Source organism: Sorex araneus, chromosome 1 (assembly GCF_027595985.1).
Source record: "Sorex araneus isolate mSorAra2 chromosome 1, mSorAra2.pri, whole genome shotgun sequence".
NCBI classification, from domain to species: domain Eukaryota; kingdom Metazoa; phylum Chordata; class Mammalia; order Eulipotyphla; family Soricidae; genus Sorex; species Sorex araneus.
The window spans coordinates 57821287-57842197 of NC_073302.1; the positions used below are offsets into that span (position 1 = coordinate 57821287).

The 20911-nt window shown below is 38.2% G+C and overlaps 1 protein-coding gene across 1 annotated transcript in view; it reads left to right on the forward strand.

Moving 5' to 3' along the window:
* Positions 1-20911, forward strand: part of FREM1 (FRAS1 related extracellular matrix 1) — a 152079-nt gene that overhangs the window by 40906 nt on the left and 90262 nt on the right. Inside the window, exons 11-15 of the mRNA XM_055144903.1 lie at positions 699-789; positions 4413-4580; positions 8336-8544; positions 10892-10985; positions 14164-14416. Coding sequence (XP_055000878.1) covers positions 699-789; positions 4413-4580; positions 8336-8544; positions 10892-10985; positions 14164-14416 — 815 coding nt within the window. The remainder of the gene's footprint in view (positions 1-698; positions 790-4412; positions 4581-8335; positions 8545-10891; positions 10986-14163; positions 14417-20911) is intronic.

Consider the following 20911-nt stretch of genomic DNA (forward strand, 5'->3'; position numbering starts at 1 on the left):
GGGAAGGGGGATGCAAGCTGAAAGTAGACTAGAGACTGAACATGATGGCCACTCAATACCCCTATTACAAACCACAACACCCAAAAGGAGAGAGAGAGAACAAATTGGAATGCCCTGCCACAGAGGCGGGGTGGGGTGGGGGGGCTGGGATTGGGGGGTGGGAGGGATACTGGGTTCATTGGTGGTAGAGAATGGGCACTGGTGGAGGGATGGGCTCTCGAACATTGTATGAGGGAAACACAAGCATGAAAATGTGTAAATCTGTAACACTATCATCACGGTGATTCACTAATTAAAAAATAAAGAGGATGTTTTATAAAAAATATTTTTAAGAAAATGATTAAGTCTTCATAAAATCATTTTGGGTATTGCAGGCCATAAAATAGTCACAGTCTATGATCCCCATTCAGAATGGACTATGATTATGCTAGGCTTGGTTTGCACATGTGAGGGGATTGGGGTATTTTTAAAAATAAGATAATAATTCCTTTTCAAGTATTGGAGTTTTAAATTCTGCATACACTTTTTGCAGTTATGATCAAAATGCCCTTCATGATACTAGACTTAATATAGAGAACATGAGGATAGAATATCTTATTATCATGGTAATAAGATCTATTCATTTTCAAGGTCTGGTCTATTTTATTTAATTTTTCTTCCTGGAAAATTAACTAATTTATTCTCCCGTCCTATTTTAGACATTTGGATGCTGGGAAATTATTTATGGTGGACAGTATTACAAAGCTAACCAAAAATCCTGCGGCCCCTGGACTGAAGTCATTCACTCAGGTATGATGTTATGCCCAAATGCTGACAAACATGATGGAAAGGTTCTCTAAGAGTATATGGCACTTCTGGTGTTGAACTCGAGGGGATGCTGCCCTTTGATATCTGTCTCAAAAGATCAAATCGTTACAGTTTTGCAAAATAACTGAAAATGAAGGAGTGTGATTCCTTAGCTTTTTTTCTTTTTAAGATTGCTTAGGCTACCTGGGATCTTTATAATTCCGTGTGCATTCCAGGGTTGTTCTATTTTTGTGGAAAATGTGATTGGAATTTTGATAGGGATTGCTTTAAACTGTATATGTTTTGAGTACTGTACATGTTAAGTATAACAATAGTAAATCTTATAATCCATAGTCATGAAGTATCTATATTTATTTGTCTTCTTCAGTTTCTTTCATCAATGTCTTATAGTTTGTAAGTGTGCAAGTCTTTCATGTCCTTTGTTTTATTTGGTCCCACATATTTTATTGTTTGTTATGTGATTTTATGTAGAATTTTAAAAATATTCCTTGTTTTGGTAATTCATTGTTAGTACCTAGAAATAATCATTTTTCATTTATTTTGTTTCTGAAAACTATTGCATTCATTTATTAGTTCCAATAGTTTTTGTATTAGTAGTTTTAATTTTTTCATTTGCATTTGGATGACTTTTATTTTGTTTTCTTGCCCAATTTTCCTGTCAAGAATTTCCAAGACTATTAAATGAAAGTAGTGAGAAAAGCACTCCTCATTTTGTTTCTCATTTTAGAGGAAAACTTTTAACTTTTTATCAATGAATATGATGTTAGCTGTAGATTTGCTGTATATGGCCTATATAATGTTGAGGTACATTCACTCTATGCTCACTTTGTTGACTGTTCTTATTACAGTTATTGAGTTTTGTCTAATACATTTTCTGCATCTTTTGGGATGATCAGATAACTTTTATTCTTACTTTGTTAATGTGGTATAACATGCGGATAGATTTGCAGATATTGAATCATCCATCATCTTTAGAGAAAATTTATTTGATTATTTCACCTTTTATTAATTTTGTATGCCCAAGATTAAACCCAAGACCTATTACATGCAAGATATGCTGTACTACTGAGCCCTATTTCTTGTCCCTATAGACATTTGGAGGGAAAGAAGAGGGGCCTGGGGTCACACTTGGCTCTGCTCAGGGCTTACTTCTGGCTCTGCACTCAGACATCACTTCTGGGGGTGCTTAGAGTCCACACGCAATGCTGAGGATTAAACTGGGGTCTGCCACCTGCAAGGCAAAGGCCTCACCCTCTGTTCTATTTCTCTGGTTTCCCTGTAATCTTTGAACGCATTGTTAAATTTGGTTTGCTAATAAGTTGGTGAGCTAATATGTTAGTTTTACATCTGAGCTCATAAGGGATAATGACTCATAATTTCCTCCTCATGCAGTGTTTTTGTCTGGTTTTGGTATCAGAATTTTTTTCTGGTCTTGTAAAAATGAATTTGAAAGTTTTATTTTATTTATGGTGTGGACTGCTTTGAGAAGGATTGGTATTAATTTTTCTTTTAATGGTTGATAGAATTACCTGTGGTTAGGGGAAGGAAAAAAAATTACCAGTGAAGTCATCTTGTTTGGACCTTTGTTTGCTGGGAAAAGAACAAATGCTTGATGTGTTCATTCTTTTCGCATGAAAATTTCCATTAATTTGCAGCATCTACTTGCAAATACTCAATCAGGCTGGATCTGATTTTGAAATCATATCATAATTCAACCCAGTCTTTTTCATTATTTTGCAAACAGCAAGCCTGTGATTTAGAAACCTGATACATGTTTCTATTCCACTAAATTCAGTTCTCCTAGTATTATACTATATGAGAATTGGACTGGATTGTCATAACAAAGTACCCAAATCTGGGGACTTCTGTCTCATAGTGCTAGAGCCAGTAGTCTGAAATCAAGGTGTCTACAAGGCTACTGAAACGTGTAAGGGAATCCTTCTTCCTCATTTTCTAAGTTCTAGTGATTTGATGGCAGTCTTTGGCATATTTGGGCTTGCGAATTACTGCTCTAGTCATCCAAGGCCATTTTCTCCCTTCCATACTTCTTTCCTCTTTCACATGTGGAACTGAAGAGCTCCCAGTACTTCTATCTATGTCACCTTACCTATTACATCTGAGCCAGAAATAATGTAACATAACGAGCAATGGAGGTGAGGATTTCAGCATATCTTTTGGAGGGAGATAATAGGGTGGAGCTATAGCACAGCGGATAGGGCGTTTGCCTTGCATGTCGCCGACCCGGGTTAGATTCCTCTGTCCCTCTCAGAGAGCCCGGCAAACTAAAAGAATATCTCGTCACCAGGGCAGAGCCTGGCAAACGACCGAGGCATATTTGATATGCCAAAAACAGTAACAAGTCTCACAATGGAGACATTACTGGTGCCCGCTCAAGCAAATCGATGAGCAACAGGGTTACAGTGACAAAACTATCAAACTTTTTATCTGCCTTCTTTTTACTTCTTGCTTTCTACTCTAAAGAGGATGCAGTTAGGCTACAAAAGAGACCAATATGATCACTCTAAATAAGAGCTGAATGTTGAAAGTAGTAAAGCAGTATACATGATGGCCTTTCAGTATTTTTATTACAAACTATAATGCTCAAAGAAGCAGGGTAAGGAGGGGGAGGGAAGGGGAGGGAGGGAGGGCGGGAGGAAGGGAGAGAGAGAGAGAGAGAGAGAGAGAGAGAGAGAGAGAGAGAGAGAGAGAGAGAGAGAGAGAGAGAGAGAGAGAGAGAGAATGCCTGCTATAGAAGCTGGTGGGAGGATGGGAGAGAAACTAGGGGACATTGGTGGTGGGAAATGTACACTGGTGAGGTAAAGAGAGGGTGTTGGAACATCGTATGTCTGTAATATGACTGCAACCCAATCATGAACAACTTTGTAACTGTGCATCTCACTGTGATTCAATATTTAAAAAAATAGTAAAAGAAGACGTGAAAAATAAAAATAAAACAAAATAAAAATAGGCAGATTTGGCATTGTCATAAAAAAGATTTTTGAACAATCTCATGTGTTCTAGCAAGGTAATATAGGTATTAAATAGTGAGTTTAATGGCATATTTAATACTTATTTAATAAAGCACTAAAATAAATAATTTTATTTTAAAATTAAAAGTAAAACCATGCAGAGGTCACAGGAATGGCGATAGGTGGCGAGGCAGCAGTTACCTCTGTGGTTTGGGGCTAATTATGCCTAATTTCACTGTAATAGTTTGTATAAAGTATTTAAGCCCCATGTGCTAGGCACTATTATTCTTTTTATTCATTTTACAGATAAGAAAAGAGCCTTAACAAGTTTAAGTAATCTAGTTGCTATCACATAATTCCTTCATGCTGGATCTGGGTTGAAATTCAAATTGCCTATCTTTTATAGAATATAGAACTTAAAGCACTTGACCTATTTACTTAATTTCTTTGCCTTTTTTCTTCTGTGTTTCCAAGAGCATAATTTTTAGAATAGAGTGTTTTTGAAACTTCCAAGTGGTGATAGAAGCAATCACAATGTTTCGTATCGCTTAACACAACATTCTCTTAGACCTAGGTTCCAGAGAATCTCTGATCCTTGTAAATCAGTCCCTACCTGTCTAACTCAATGTTTTGCAGGATGCTGTGAACTATATGAAAGTGGCGTACATGCCCCCCATGCAAGACATCGGACCCTCCCTCCAGCACGTCCAGTTCACTTTTTCTATCAGTAACCAGCATGGTGGCACTTTGCAGGGCGTCTGCTTCAACATTGTAATCCTTCCAGTGGACAATCAGATTCCTCAGGTATGGACAACATTAGGTACAGGGATGAAAATGGGTGGTGGCTGTGGGGAGTGCTGAGGAAAGAGAAGGCTTTAAGACTTACAAGAAACCTAGATTTTCTCAAAGTTATTTTAAAGAACATTTTATTTTCTGGCTCTAATGTAGGAAGGAAAGCAAGGGGAGGAAGGTCTTTACCTCCCGTGGGATTTCTGTCTACAAGGTGAGATTGTCCAGTTGCTGAATTTGGCATTGTTTTCAAAGCCTTAACAAAACCTCTTTCATTTTCTTTCCTTTTTGTGGAGTTTCACATGTTGATTTGGGTAAGGGGATTAAAATATGAGTCTCTTAGCAACCAGAAGGGCTTATTTGCTCTCACCACAGGCAAGCTATGCTGCTCTGTAATCTAAATAAGCTCTTTAATTTTCCTAAATGAGTTAAGATGGGTCCTTCCGTCTTACCCTGTCTCGCTACCAATGTTCATATAAGCTTGAAAGCATTTAGGTCTCTCATTAAAACCCAACTACAAAGGAGATGCTACCTTTGGCATTTCAACTTCAAGTCGGGGAATTCATATTGAAAGTTTGTTCCAGCTCCTGTCTGCCCTCCCTGCCATCAGAATGCTAGACTTAATTAGTGTGGCTATTCCTGGCCTCGTTTCTTCCCCTAAAAGCAGAGAGACAAAATAGAATTACCCATTCATTAGCCGCCGAAGGGGACAAATGCCTTATCCCAGAGGAAAGAGGTTACTTTCCCAGGTACCTCCTTGGAATATAGCCAGGAAAGACCTGATGTTCTCTTCTTGCTCATCCCTTGCCATCCCTTTGTTCACCCAAAATTGTGGGCCAGGGAGCCCATCCGAAGGACCAAAGAACAGAATGAAGTCATGGAACTGTTCTGAATGGAGTAAATAATATTTTTTAAATCATGAGCTGCCAATAGTTATGCATCAGGACGTCTCATAGCAAGTCTGGACTTCCGCTGGAAAATTCAGAAGCTCTGGCAACACTGTACTCATTTCCCCAAACAGCAGTTGCACCAGGTGTGTGCTCTCATCGCCAGCATCCACACTGGCACAGGAGACTCATTTGCATCACTTTTTTGGTCCTTTAGTCCTCTGAATTTACAATTTTTGATAATGGATGTGTAAAAGAGCTGAACAGCAACAACAAAAATTGAGCTATATTCTTGACTTCTCTGTCAAGGATCAGACCATTCTGGTGAAAATAATTTAGAATGCCCATTAATTTGATGAGATTTTATTTAGACATACATTTTATGAATAAACTATGGGGCTTGAAATAGCTCAGTATCTAAAGAAAAGAAGTTTTAAAATCCTCAGGAAATACTCTTTCACATGAAGTTGGTCAAGTCTCTTCCTAGAAAAGGATGATGGCTGGAGAAAGTCAGCGAGGGTGAAATGAATAGTTACTTCCATAATTCGCACGTAGCTGAAATGATGAGCCATTGGGGGTGGAAGTGGCATGGTAACGTCTATGTTTCTGTCATTTCTTTTTTTCTCTCTAAAATTAGAGTTCAAAAGACAATCAAAATAGTATCTCAGAGAAGAAGGAATTTTATAAGTAAAATTGTTAGTAACTCCAGTGAAACCAGTCACAGGAGTAGTTCCCTGGTGTGAAATACCCATGGACAACTAGAGTAATGACCTCCAGGAAATATTGACTCCAGATTAATCTGAAGTCCAGGAAACCAATCACTGAGTTCGTGAAAAGACAAAATAAAAAGATAATGGCTAATGAATAGGGTGTGTTTTAACCTCATGTTTTAATTTTTTGAAATTTTAATTAAAATTTTTTGTCTTAAAATTCATATGCATTTAAAAATCATCTCTAATTTTTTGTTTGTTTTTTGGGGGGGTCACAACTGGCAATGCACAGGGGTTACTCCAGGCTCTGCACTCAGGAATTGCTCCTGGCAGTGTTCAGGGAACCATATGGGATGCTGGGAATCGAACCCAAGATGGCCGTGTGCAAGGCAAATGCTTTGCACTGTGCTATCGCTGCAGCCCCTTAAAAATCATCTTATGTTGTAAATTATCCCCTTAAAATGTAAACTTGGGCTATTGATCAGTACAACTGGAAAAAATTGCAGTTGGTAAGCCTGGTCTGTGTTTCAAAGATAAAATCGCCCTTTACCTTTCATTTTTTTCCCTTGAGCAAGAGTATCAATGTAATTTTGTTACAGTGAGAGGCAGTAAGGGAAGATAAAGATGGTTATGTGGAGGAAAGTCTATCTTTTTTGAGTTTTCTTTACTAGCAGGAAATGTTCGTTATAGAATAGAAGATAACAGTTGTCTTGGGTATCAGTTTGATAATATCTTCTATCCCAAAGACTTGGAATATCTTGGGTACCCCTGGCAGCTGTCCCCTGGTGGGCAGGAGGAGAAAGAAATGCTTTGAGTAGGGCTGTCGCTTCTCCTTTTCCCGTTCTTCGCTCATCCTTCCCTTATACCAACTCTTTCCTCAGGCAGTGCCCTCCTTCCTGGGACAGCAGCTGCTCTAGAAAGAATATCAATCCTTCCTCAGAGAACTCTATGTCCTTGATTGGCAGGGCTTTTAGTGAAGAACATCTGGGAAGGATCTCCAGGGCTCAAGACTTGCTATCCCACTGTGTCTGTTTGCCTTTGCTACTGTTTAGGAATATGGACCTGGGGATATGGCAGGTTGAACAAAATCAAAAGCTTTTCCTACTAGAGGGTATCAAAATGTTCACTGTGTACATGCGTTATAAATCTCTCAGAGAAGAGTTGCATCTCAATTTGCATCTCAGATAATAAACAATTTGATGCTGTTTTTATTAGGGTGTGACATCAGGTTTATAGATCTGGTTTGCTTCTTTGTATACATTTAAGATAGGGACAAGAGAGATAGTATAGGAGTTAAGGCATTGCCTTGCTTGTAACTGACCCCTATTCATTTCTTGAAACTACATATGTTTCCCCTGAACACTGCCAGGAGTGATCCCTAGACTGTTCTTAGGAATGAGTTGGGATCAAAGAACCCCTGAGCACTACTGGGTATGGCTCACCCCCCAATAAAATAAAACAAACAAATCTATAAGATAATATTGTCTATACTGTTTCCAAAACTCATTGACAATCCAACATTTCTTCACAGTTTCTAATGTGCTGATAAAATATCTTAGTTCCTTTTAACTTGTTTTTCACTTACCAATTGATTGTTATTCAATCAAGCAGTAGGTTTTTCTATTCCAGAAAATGGTGTTTATGGCCTTCGCATTTAAATCTAATGTCTAAATAAATCTACTGTGGAATCTTCAATTTCCCTGCTTTCAATATACCTTTAAAATATTATTTACAGCTGACACTTTAAATCCCATTTCCCAAGTCTTTAAGAATTTTAGTCATGACAAAAGATATTCTTTTTCCAGGGAACTTTGATGTAGGTTTTTTAAATTTTGTAGGTCAAACAATGGTAGTTATAAACATGGTGATAAGTGTTATTTTCTCAATTTGTATCTCAGATAATAAACAATTTGATGCTGTTTCTATTAGGGTGTGACATCACGTTTACAGATCTGGTTTGCTTCTTTGTATACATTAACTAGAATTAGAAGCATTTAGGAGAAAAGACTTTTAAGCCAATAAGATGTCTAGCTATGAACTTGTCCCCTCATTGGTAATTGAAAACTTAGTTGACACCTGAAGACAGTGTTTGAAGTTTTATGTGGATTTAATAAGCTCTAATTTCAGGGATGTCTCAGACAACATTTTCAGAGCTTCCTTCCTTTTTTTCTAGGTATTTACCAGCCCTCTGAGAGTGGATGAGGGAGGCCAATGCGTAATCAGCACAGAGCACATTCTGGTTACTGATGCAGATACCAAACTGGACAAGGTTGACTTCTCTCTGCAGAGTCAGCCTTTGTGCGGAAGACTGGAGCTGAATGGATTTCCTTTAAACCCAGGGGACACATTTTCTTGGGGAGATCTCCATGCTTTAAAAGTTAGGTTAGAAAATTTCCTGCTTCTCCCCCATCCTCTACCCCACCCCCCTGCCAACCCACCTCCTCATATGCTTTGCTCCCTCCTAGAAAAATTGCAATATAGAGTAGGGAAAGGGATTTGTTCAGCTTTTTCTGGGGATACTTACATGAGAATACCATGAAGGAAAAGTCGAAAATTACAAACAATGCAGATGACTTACAGCCCTCCAGACATTTGCTTTTACTCTGGCTGGCTGCTGCACCAGAGCATTTAATTTAAGGATGCTTGGACAACAAAAATTAGTTGCCATGAAAACTAAACTAATTTTTATGTTGTACATGTCACAAGAGGTCACAATCAGACTTGTTGAATATAGATTGAAGTGATTGGTAAAGTTAATGTACATAACTGACCTTTCTTTTACTAAAAGCCAGTTTTGTAACCCTGCAAACTCTGGGCCAGTATTCTGTTGACTCATCATTATAATTGAATCTAATTACATTCTACCTACTGGGGTGGAGATTTGCAGGTAAATGTAGCTGGTAATTTGGGGAGGTGAAATGTGGAGTAGTCCCTGGGTCTCTGAGAGTCAGGGAAGGAGCAATTTCTGCCTCGTGGCTCTACAACTGCTCCTTTTACCTGAAGGCTTTTCATTTCTATTACTGAATGCAGGTTTGTAAGAAAATTTTCTCTAAATTTGAATAGAAACAACCTTTCTTGAGAATGGTATAAGCCACAACAAAGCAATGGTCAGATGCATGTTGGTGAATTTCTCACAAGTTTGATCCTTTTCATAAGTATAGTCAATGGTATCAGGCATCAGACGCTCTATTCCACACCTGACTATGAAGCTGATTCAGAACTGTGGAGATGAGAAGCTCATACTAATCCAGCTATTTTATTTACAATGTTGATATGCACTCTCTAATACTTGATGTCTTTTTATTGCTCATCTCTATCCTAATTAATTTTTTTCTTAGTTCTATTCTGTGACATGATTGAAAGCAAGCTCGATTTATTTATTTCCTTCCAGGTAGAGAATGATCGAGGGTAAAATGACAATATTTATTAGCTAACGTAAGTGCTGTTGTAGTTTCTGTTTGGTATTTCAACTGAGACCTAACAAAGTAGATGGTTCTATTCTACTATGTAACAGAAAGTAAAGTCCAAGAGGCCTCATATTTTGAAAGAATTTCTGCTTAACGACAGCCATGCCTTTCAGTGTGTGCTCTTAGATCCATGTGGCCATTTTAGTGAGACTGTTGTGGAGAAATAGCATTGATCGCTTATCAACCTATTTTATTTAATTTATTTTATTATTTTTTTTATTGAATCACTGTGAGAACAGTTACAAAGCTTTCCAGTTTAAGTCTCATTATCAACCTATTTTTGATAAAACTATCAGCCAGTATGACAAAATGATAGGAGGCAGATTGTGAGAGAGGCTGGGAGGGGCAGTAGACCATTTACCATTAGAATAGAATCCCTAACCATCAGACAGGTTAACATTAGTCTAAATAGAAAGCCTGCACCCAGGAACATTTTCTTTTGAAATATTATATATGTTCACTATATTATAGTATCTTTCATAAAGGCTTTATTTTTAATTCCTTGCTCTTAATTCCATTCCTGAGTACCTTAAATAGAATACATTCTGGATAAAAATCAGATTCTATTCAACTGAATAGCAATATAGAACTTACTGGGTTTTATGTAGTGGGCTAGAAAGTACCTGAACCATCTAGAATTAGACATTTCCTTCAGGAAAGTTGCCTGAGAATGAAAGAAAAATGGAGTTAATGCCAGATGGAAGAAAACTATTTTTAAACCTGGGAATATTTGAGAATCTTAGGTTGAGAGAATGAGAACTAAAAAATGGGAAATGTAAATGAAAGAGGAGAAATATACACCTCCTAGGTCAAAGTATCAGAGAAGAGCTACTTAGATTCAGAGTAGAGGCAGGAAGATTTTGAAAGAAGAGGAGGAGGAGGAGGTGGAGGAGGAAGACTTATCAACATTCACATACGGTTCCACTTTTTAACCTGCGCTCTGCTCAGTCTGTGTGCCTCAATCTGGGTGTTTTCTGCAAGTGGGTGGAGCAGCAGCACCCTGTTCCCATGGTTACATTGACACTTTGAAGAGTAGCTATTTGATTTGGTAAAAAATTCTGAGTGCCTATCACACATTTATCGAAGGTGTAACAATTTTATATTTAGGGAGACTCAAGTAATCGAACATATGACTTAAATGTGATGTTGATTGTGGCTATGGTGATTTATTTATTAATATGCGGCAACAGTAATGGAAGAACACTTGGCTCCTGCATTTCAATGGGCCTTGAAAGATTAGTGACAATATACCATCCCCATAGGTACAAGCATGATGGATCTGAGGAGTTTCAGGATGACTTACTGCTGGAAGTCACTGACGGCACCAATAAAGCAGAATGTGTTGTACACATTGAGGTAGGTAGACATCTCCTCCCTGGTTTGTATAGAAATAAAGCTACTAAACTTTTGGAGTCTCTAATAGGACATGAAACACACAAGGCAAGAAGATAACTCTTCTATGTCTTTTTCACAGAATGCCCTAAAAGAGGATTGGAGCCATACCCAGTGGGTAGGGCATTTGCCTTGCACATGGCAGACCCAGGTTCAATTCCTCTGTCCCTCTCAGAGAACCTGGCAAGCTAACGAGAGTATCCTGCCCGCATGACAGAGCCTGGCAAGCTCCCTGTGGTGTATTTGATATGCCAAAAACAGTAACAAGTCTCACAATAAAGATGTTACTGGTGCCCGCTTGAGCAAATTGATGAACAACGGGATGACAGTGCTACAGTGCCCTAAAAGAATGTTCATTCAGTGTCTTTTTGATATAAAAGTGATAAGAAAAAGATACCCAGTCCCAATTAGGATCACGATATGTGGCGATACAGTCTCCCCATGACTTTTTCTAAGGACTCTGATTTTCTCCTGCATCTCCAAGGGGTACAGAATAGGTTGGCTGACATGTCAAAACTGTCTCAGTCTGAGCGAGTGTGGGTGCGGGTGGGCCCTGTGATGGACAGTCAATCACTTCAAGGTTGACTTCCTCTTTTGGGCTCTAAGCTCCCAAGATAGACTCCAGCCAATCACCCCAAATCCTAAAATAAGCTGATTAGACAAATAAATAAATGGAGGAAAAACTAAAAATGAGTTTTTCATGTTAAAATTGCTTGGGATTTTCATTTGGAAGTTTGGAGATGTGTGTTTGTGACCAGAAATATGCTGTAGGATCTTAATTCATGCTTACATCAATTAGCCTATGATAAAACTGGTTTTCTTCTATGTTGTTTCATTTATAGTCACAGTTTCCAAGAACCCATAAGCAACATAGAGTGTAGATTTACTGTATGTCCAGGACAGACAATAGATAATAGTTTTATTAGAGAAATGACATTAGATTTCTCTCTCTAATTTAATTAAAGAGTTAACTACTCTGATATTAAAACCAAGATATTTGAACTGGATAGATAGTACAGCAGGCAGGGTATAACAGATTGGATATTAAAACCAACTGCCCCCTCCCAAAGCAATAAAAAAAATCATGATACTTAATTTTAAGTATTCATAGATGTTATTTCTTATGGTTTGTTATTGTTGTTGTTTTGGCCTCCCCTGGCAGTACTCAGGGATCACTCTTGGCAGCCTAGGAAAGCATCTGGGGTGCTGGGAATAAAACTGGAGTTAGCTGCATGCAAGGCACGAGCCTTACCCACTGTGCTATTTCTCTGGTCCCTATTTCTTAATTTTTAAATAGTAACATGGCGGACTCCATGCCAGGCTGTTTTCACTCCAGGAACCCCAGAGGGGGGTGGGTGAGAGCCCTCCCCGCCCCAAGGGACAAAGCCCCAGCAGCTGACCTCCACTACCCAACTGCAGCCATGCTCCAGGCCACTTTGCAGCCTTGCGACACATTATAAGACACTTCCTACCCATTTTCCATAATTACCTCACCATATTTGATGGAGTTCAGACAGTAGGCAACAAATCATAGAGAGTAATATATATATAATTATATATATATATGTATATGTATTGGAGAGCCCTTCAAGTTGCAAGAGTATCCAAGAGTATCCTGCCCGCAGGGGCAGAGCCTGGCAAGCTACCTGTGGCGTATTCGAAATGCTAAAAACAGTAATGATAGGTCTCATTCCCCTGACTCCTGAAAGAGCATCCAATCATTGGGAATGACGAGTAAGGAGAGGCTGAAAAAAATCTCAGGGCTGGAAGGAATAGAGATGTTACTGTTCGAGTAAATTGACAAACAATGGGATAACAGTGACAGTGAACATGAAGAAACACTTATTTAGAAGCTGGGAAGGATTGACTAGCATCCCTGGATATTTCTATTATATAGAAACCATGTCTGTCTATGTATATGGTAACCCAAGTCACTACAAACATTTGTGATCTCTGTTCACCAGGTAATTTATAACTATGCGCAGCAATGAAGAGGGATGATAGTTCTGGGTTCAGAAGAGTAGAGATACCAGCCTAGTTTTATTCTGCTGGGTATGCCCAAAAATAAAAAAATGTTTTTCTGAAAAATTAATACAAGTTAGCCCTGTGGATATAGTTAACAATACTTTTTTAATCTTTGAAAAATCATCAGAAAAAAAGAATTGACAAAAATTTTCAAGTGTATGGTCATGGATGTTAGCTAGATTTACTGTAATGGTCATATAGAAGTAAATACAAATACCAAATCATTATGGTTTATACCTAAAACTAAAACAGTGTTACATTTTTATTATCTCTCAAGGGGGCTGAAGGGTGGAAGCACTAAAAAATAGATTGCTTTCACTGAGGCTGGGAGAAGAAAATGTAGGGCGTAAAGGATTCACAGCCAAGGTGACACGCACGAAGTTGTGGTTTCCAACTCAGAGGACCAATGTCACATTTCCATTTTAGAAGACATGCTTTTTCCAATTTCTGCCTCATCTTTTTAAATTTAGACTCAGCGTGATGCCAATTCCTTTTCTTTCCTTCTTTTTGGAGCTTTATTTTCACGACAGCGAGAGAAAAATGTTTTGTCAAGTTGAAACCTGGTATTGACTTAACAGTTACAGAGTTTTAGATTGAATTCAAAATGTTTGAAATGCAGCTGCTGCTTTTTGTAAGTCCAGGGAAACTTCCTGGGTGGCAGGAAGTTGAGGGCTGAAGAGAGCTTTATAATCATCAAGTAATTTGAAATATAAATAACTTTGATGTTGCAAATGTAAATGCATCAGACTACAAGGAGCATATTTCCTCCGCAATATGTGTGAATTTGACAAAGGAGAATAGGGACTTTGGTGAAGAATCTTTATATTGCATTTATATTTTGTCTGTCTAGAAACAAATGAGAGTTTTGAGTCCCAAACCATAACCATACTCTCCTATTCCTACCTAAAATGTCTCTCCTGTGGGTCATTTCTCGAAAGATGACTCATCTGGGGAAAGTTAAAAGATACAGACTGCTTGGCCAAATTCCATGGCTATTGTTTCCTGTGTCTGGAAGATCGAAAATGCCTGTCATTTCGACTATGAGCTATGGGTTTCCCATTGGGCAATTTGTCATTGCTTTCTCTATCTTGAAAACATGCATTTGTTTCCTGTGTAGGTATTGCCTGTAAATGATGAGCCGCCAGTCCTGAAGGCTGACCTCCTCCCCATGATGCATTGCTCAGAAGGCAAAGAAGTGGTCATTTCCTCTGAGTACATTTTTGCTACTGACATGGACAGTGATGACTTGAAACTGTTGTTTATGATTGCTCGAGGACCTCAACATGGGGTTGTGAGGAAGGCTGGAGTCCCAGTGGAGCAATTCTCTCAGAGTGATGTTATGTCTGGCACTGTGTCGTACAGACACACGGGTAAGCAACAGCTCTGTGACTAGTTTGAGTGAGGAAGGGAATGCAGGCAACACAACACCTCACATTCCAGTCTCGCCTCTGTACCTAGATGTGGACTCTGATTGTCATTCTTTATTCTTGCTTCTATTAAGAAGCTGTAATATGCTGTGTGCTATTGCTGAGCTCAGCAATGCAAAGCGTTTCAAAGGGTGGAGGAGAAGCAGGTGCCCTCACCTCTGTGCTTCAGAAGCTTCTGCTCGGCTTCCCATTCACCCTGGGCTTTATCTCATCATCTTCTTGGTAATTATCATCATGAGAAACGTGAAGTGAGTTTCCTAAGATAGTTATATTATGAATTTGAAAAGTTTATTGATCCCCTTATAGCTTCTAAGAAGTGATTTACCTTTTCAGTTCCTGAAAGACATTGGTGATATCTGAGGCCTTGTGTGAATTGGCCACAGCATGTGACAGTGATTGACTTTGATCAGAAAACAGGAAATGCTTGTTTTTTTTGCATCATGCTTACATGGCTGGTCTCACATGTTGGTACCCAGGTGGCATTTGTTTCCTATGTACAATGTTTAAATAAAGAAAATATTAATGCAATAACGGATACCTTCAAGGAACAACATCAGGCACTGTGGGTTAACAGGAGTCTAATCTAGACCTTGCTATAAAGGAGTTTTGTTTTTGTTTTTTTTTAAATTTTATTGAATCACCATGTGGAAAGTTATAAAGTTCTCAGGCTTATGTCTTAGTTATACAATATTCAAACACCAATCCCTTCACCAGTGCCCATATTCTACCACCCAAAACCCCAGTATACCTCCCGCCCCCGCCCTCCCACCCCCAACTGCGTAACTGATGAATTTCACTTCATTTTTTCTTTACCTTGATTACATTCCATATTTCAACACAAAACTCAGTATTGTTGTTGGAGTTTCCCCCCAAGAAAGACAGCCCTACTACCAAGGAAGCATTTGATAATTAGTTTTCCATTGCTTAGAATGAAGAGATATGTAGTTCCACTGCTCCAAGTACATAACTCTTTTTTTTCCCCTTTTCCTTTTTTTTTTCTCTCATCCCCCTTCCCGAGCCTCATAATATGGTGGACGCCACGCAGCGTTTCTCCCCGAAAATGGGAAACAACCGGGAAAGAGGGATATTTCCTCTTCTCAGCTGGCGTGGGGCTTTGGCTTAGTTCACAGTCTAGAGAAATGGCTGCTACTTTGATTGCCTTCAATATTTCAACAAAAAACTCACTGTTATTGTTTGGAGTTTCCCCTCCAAAGTCAAACCTGCTAAAAAGGAACCGTTTCACATTGCTGACAATTAAGAGATGTTAAGTCGCGCGGTGCAGTTTTGGATTTCTGTATAAAGTCCAGGGAAAATTCTGCCAGAAATTGCATAGCCCAGCTTACAGTCCCAGTTCATTGCTGTAAGAAGCTGCTTTGGGTGCCAAAATGGGTTAGGAGACCTCTGGAATCAAAGTCTTTAGAATCAGAGGGTTCCGCTATAAAGAAGTTTTAATTAAAAAAAGTAATAAAGGGCCTGAGAGCTATCTCAGGGGTTATGGGTGCATGATTTCTGTATCCAAAGACCCGAACTCAATTCCAGAACCACATATTGTTCCTGATACCTCTCTGTGTCACCCTGGAAGGCCTAGAACAGTTAAGTGCAGTCCTGGTAGTTCTCAGCATCCTTGGCCCCATGTAGTCCTGCACTGCAAAACCCAACAGTGAACCATCTGGCCCAGTTAGTCAAGTATTGCTGTAGCACTCTTGGGAAACGTCCCTCTTCAGAAGATAAGAAAAGGGGAAAAAAGTAGATCGAACACATTAATATGCAGAGATGAAAGTGACATCTGTTCATCATCACTCTTTTCACATTTCCTGAATTCTAGGTTCAGAACATCCCCTCAGTAATATGCTACATTTTCCCACTAACTTTGACACCCTCTATTACCATTGACTGTTCCCTCGTCCATAGTCTTTCATCTGTAACTTTCATCGGGGACATCATATCGGGCATGCAAGCCAGGTGAGTGGGGCAGGAAATAAAAGTTACTGGAATTCAAATACTTATTGGAAGAGACAGAAAAAGAATTTAAACAGTGAGGCAAGGAATAAAGAGCAGAGATTGAGACAGCTAAAGATTAATTTGGATATGGGAGAAGATGTTTTGAAATGCTCTTTTCTCTGTATGATTTTTTTTTTTTTTGAGGCTGTTAGCTATTTTGACAACTTTTGTTAGCTTCATACAGATATTAGGATTTTTCGGATTCTATTTCTGTAAAGAATGCTTTTGGAATCTTAATAGAAATTGCATTGAATTTAACTATTGCTTTAGGTGCAATGGCCATTTCACATTTTGGTTTGGGTGATGGTTTGGGCAGCACCCAGTAGTAGTGTTCAGATTATTACTGGCTTTGTGCTCTGGAGTGACCCCTGGTGGTGCTTGGGGATGAAACGTGATGCCAGGGATTGAACCATTTTTGGCTGCATTGCAAGGCAAGTGACTTAACCACCGAATTATTTTGCTTGCCCCATTTTGTTAGTATTCACTCATTCTTCTGGTCCATGAGCTCAGAGTGTCTTTTCATTTCTTTGTGTCTTCTTTAATTTCTTTCAACTATACTTATAGTTTTCAGTGTACTTCCCCGGTTAAATTTGTTCCTATAATTTTATTCTTTTTGTTGAAATCATAAATATATTGTTTCCTTCATTTCTTTCTGCTAGTTAATTTATCCATAAAGGGAGTAATTATTATATAAAAAGGGCTTTAGGGGGAGTTTTTAGAGTTTCACATATGTAACATTATGCCATCTGCATATACTTACAGTTTTTTTTCTTTCTAATCTAAATTAAAACATTTATTTTTCATAACTACTTGCTCTGGCCTGAGCTTCCAATGCTGTATTAATATTGTTGATCTTTAAGAAACTTGTCTTATTTCTGATCTTAAAGGAAAATTCTTCAGTTTTCCCCTATTGAATATGTTATCAGATATGGGTTTGCCATATGTAGTCTTTATTACTATCTTTAGGTATTGTTTTTAGTAAAAACCATTTTACTGATTTTTCAAATCATAAACAGATGTCAAATTTTACCAAGTTCTTTTACTGAATCAGTTGGAAGCATGTGATTTGGGGACTTTGGGGACTACACCCGTCACTGCTCAAAGGCTGCTTCCAGGAAAATGCTGTGGGTTGCTTCTCAGAGGACCTGGGATAATAAGCCCTAGACATGCAGGCACCCACCGCAGTCCTTGGAACTATCGCCTCAGTCCCAATCAAGATTTTTATCTTTCATGTTGCTGATTTGATGTATTATGTTGATAAATTTATATGTCAACATAGAATTCTTACTATCCTGGAATAAATTTCCCTTGCTAATGGATCCTAGTCTTCACAGAGTTTGAAAATTAGTTTGTAAAAATTTTATTGAATTTTGCATCTATGCTTATGAGAATATTAGCCTATTTTTTTGTGTGTATTGTCCCTGTCTGGTTTTGTTGTCAGTGTTATTGTGACATCACAAAAGAAATTGTTTTTGTTTATATTTTGGAAGAGTTTGAGAAAAAAAGAGTGCTACAACTTTCTCTACCAGACAATTTGGTTCAGCAGAATTTACCTGGATGGCATTTTGTTCTTGATCCGTATTTTGGGGAAGTTTTTAATTGCTGTTTGGATTTATTTACTTGTGCCTGATCTCTTTAGATTTTCTGAGTTTTTTTAAAAAAATGGTTTAATTTTGGGAGGTTGCATTATTAAAGTAATGTATATATTTCTTCTAAGTTGGTTTATTTGTTGATAGACTGATGATGTTATTCTCTTTACAATCTGTTGTGTTTCTGTGATTTTCCTTGATGTTTGCTTTTAAATTTCTGTTTTTACTTACATAAATATTTTTCTCTTACTTTAAAAAAACTTTAGTTTTGCTGATTTTTTACAAAAGATTTCTTCATCCCCAGTATTTCTAATTTCTTTTGTTTTTTGTTTGCTTATTTCCACTTTGAATTTTGTTATTTCTCTTCTCCTATTGACTTTAGATTATTTAAAATTTTTTCTAGCTTTTTTTTAAGTAAAAGGCTAAATTGAGGCTTTTTATTATGCATTACAGTTGTAATTTCTATAAGTAAACTCCATTTTACTGCTTCTGTTGGATTAGATTCTGTTATTTCATTCCCCTTTGTGTTTGGATTAAAAAAATTAATTTGTCATGTTTCAGTTACAAATTGTCTAATCTTCATGTATGTGTTTTTTCCAGTATTTTTTCTTGCAGTTGATTTCCAATCTCATGCAACTGTAGCTGGAACACATGCTTGCTATGATTTCAATCTTCTTAAATTTATGAGGGTTGTTGTTGTGTCCAAACATGTAATATAACCTTGAGAATGTTTCATGTTCCACTTAAAAGGAATTATTTTCTCTTAATGATTTTCTTTCCCTTCATCTCTCCTACCTCCCATTCTCTACCTTATCTGCCTAGTGAATGACTCATTCTTTAATGCCAAAGCCAATGAAATCGTCTGGAAAAACTGTTCTAACTTCCTCTGGCATGTATGTCCCGACACCAGGCCATTGTCAGGCAAAACTCTAGTTTGGTTTTTTCCCACCAACTTTGTACAAAATCAATCAGACTGAGAAAAATGATGTTGCAACATAATAGGCAAAATATGGTCTCTCATGGTTATTTCACATGGTTCCACAGTCACACAACTGATATTCTAACCAAACTGCCTTTCTTTGCCCACTATTACCCACTATTAGATGGTGTCTGTGACTGACATGTAATATGTCTTTTTTGGTTTGATTTTGGGGCCACACCTGACAGCATTCAGGGTTCACTCCTGGCTTGGAGCTTAGGGATCAATCCTGCTGGGCTCAGGGGACCATATATGATGCGGGGGTTTGAACAAAGGTCACCCTACCTGCTGTAATATCTATCATTCCAGGTTTTTTGATCTTTGACATTCCTTTGAGATGTCTTTTGACATTTGAGCAATGTCTCCTTTTTCTCTTTTGGAGTACCCAGAACATGAACAGCATAACAGATACTGAGGATATATATATATGTATATACATATATATACACACATATATATGTATATATGTAATATTTTATTTTTATTTTTTGCTTTTTTTGGGGGGTCACACATGGCAATGCACAGGGGTTACTCCTGGCTCTGCACTCAGGAATTACTCCTGGTGGTGCTCAGGGAACCATATGGGATGCTGGGAATCGAACTTGGGTCAGCTGCGTGCAAGGCAAATATCCTACCCACCGTGCTATCACTCCAGCCCTGATACTGAGTATATATTAATCAATTAAATGAAGTAATATTTATGCAAATTTTTTAATAAATCTCAGTAAATAAGATGTTTATTCCTTTTAACTTTTTTAGAAGTTGGAGGCTGAGTAAGTCATTCTCTCAACTTCAAGTCTATTTTTCCATGAATTCTGTTTTCTCATTCTTCAATCATTCAGTTGCTCAAGTAAGATCAAGTTTAGATTTAACTTGTCATGTTTTTGAACAGAACAGTAATGCTAACCACCAACTCTGTAAATTTAACCAGTGTGTTCTGTGAAAAGAGAGGATGCCTCTGATTTGGGGGTGTTGACGATTGGGGTTGGGGTTTGGGGCTTGGTTTGAAGCATGCAAGGACTGCTTGCAAATGGTGCTTGGGGCTTGCTCCAGAAGTGTTCAAAGGGTCCTGTGGTTATAAAGGTTGGATCTGGGACTCCTGCATACAAAGCATACACTTCCACTCTCAGAATTATCTTTCTGATCCTCTGATTGTTTATGCTCTAGTAATATTAAAATTTCACCCATAATTGCTTACCTCTTGTCATTTTCAAAATGGTACATGAGAATTACGAAAACACATCTGAAGAACATTTTGGTCCTCTGGATAGCAAAAACTCCCACACTCTGCTGTTAGTAATCTGCTTGTCAATAAACTATCATATTCTGATATCTTCCTTCCTTCCTTCCTTCCTTCCTTCCTTCCTTCCTTCCTTCCTTCCTTCCTTCCTTCCTTCCTTCCTTCCTTCCTTCCTTCCTTCCTTCCTTCCTTCCTTCCTTCCTTCCTTTTCCTTTCACTCTTTTTAAATGTGGGTCACTTGAATTCCAGAGACATGAGCCCCGAAGAGTGAAAAGAAAGTGAAAATAAAAATACCACTTCTTTTTTCTTGGGGCTGTTGCTCTTTTGTTAGCATCTTGGCTGCTATAGAGTGAGGGAAATATTAAATCAAATGACAGGAATGTGGATTATCTTTTAATTCCACCTATTCCGCTTCGTTTGTTTCTCATAAGTGCACTGTGGTTGATGGTTGTTCATTTAAGGTGGTTAATGCAAATGGGAAGACAATTACCAAAAGGGCGAGGGCACCTTCTGCTCTCCCTGAGGTTGGTCCTAACACTAAACAATTATGAGGGAAGAATGAAAACGTCACCAGTCAAGTTTTGTGTCTCTCCCTTGTTCATTTGTGAACTGTCAGACCCTTGTTAGCC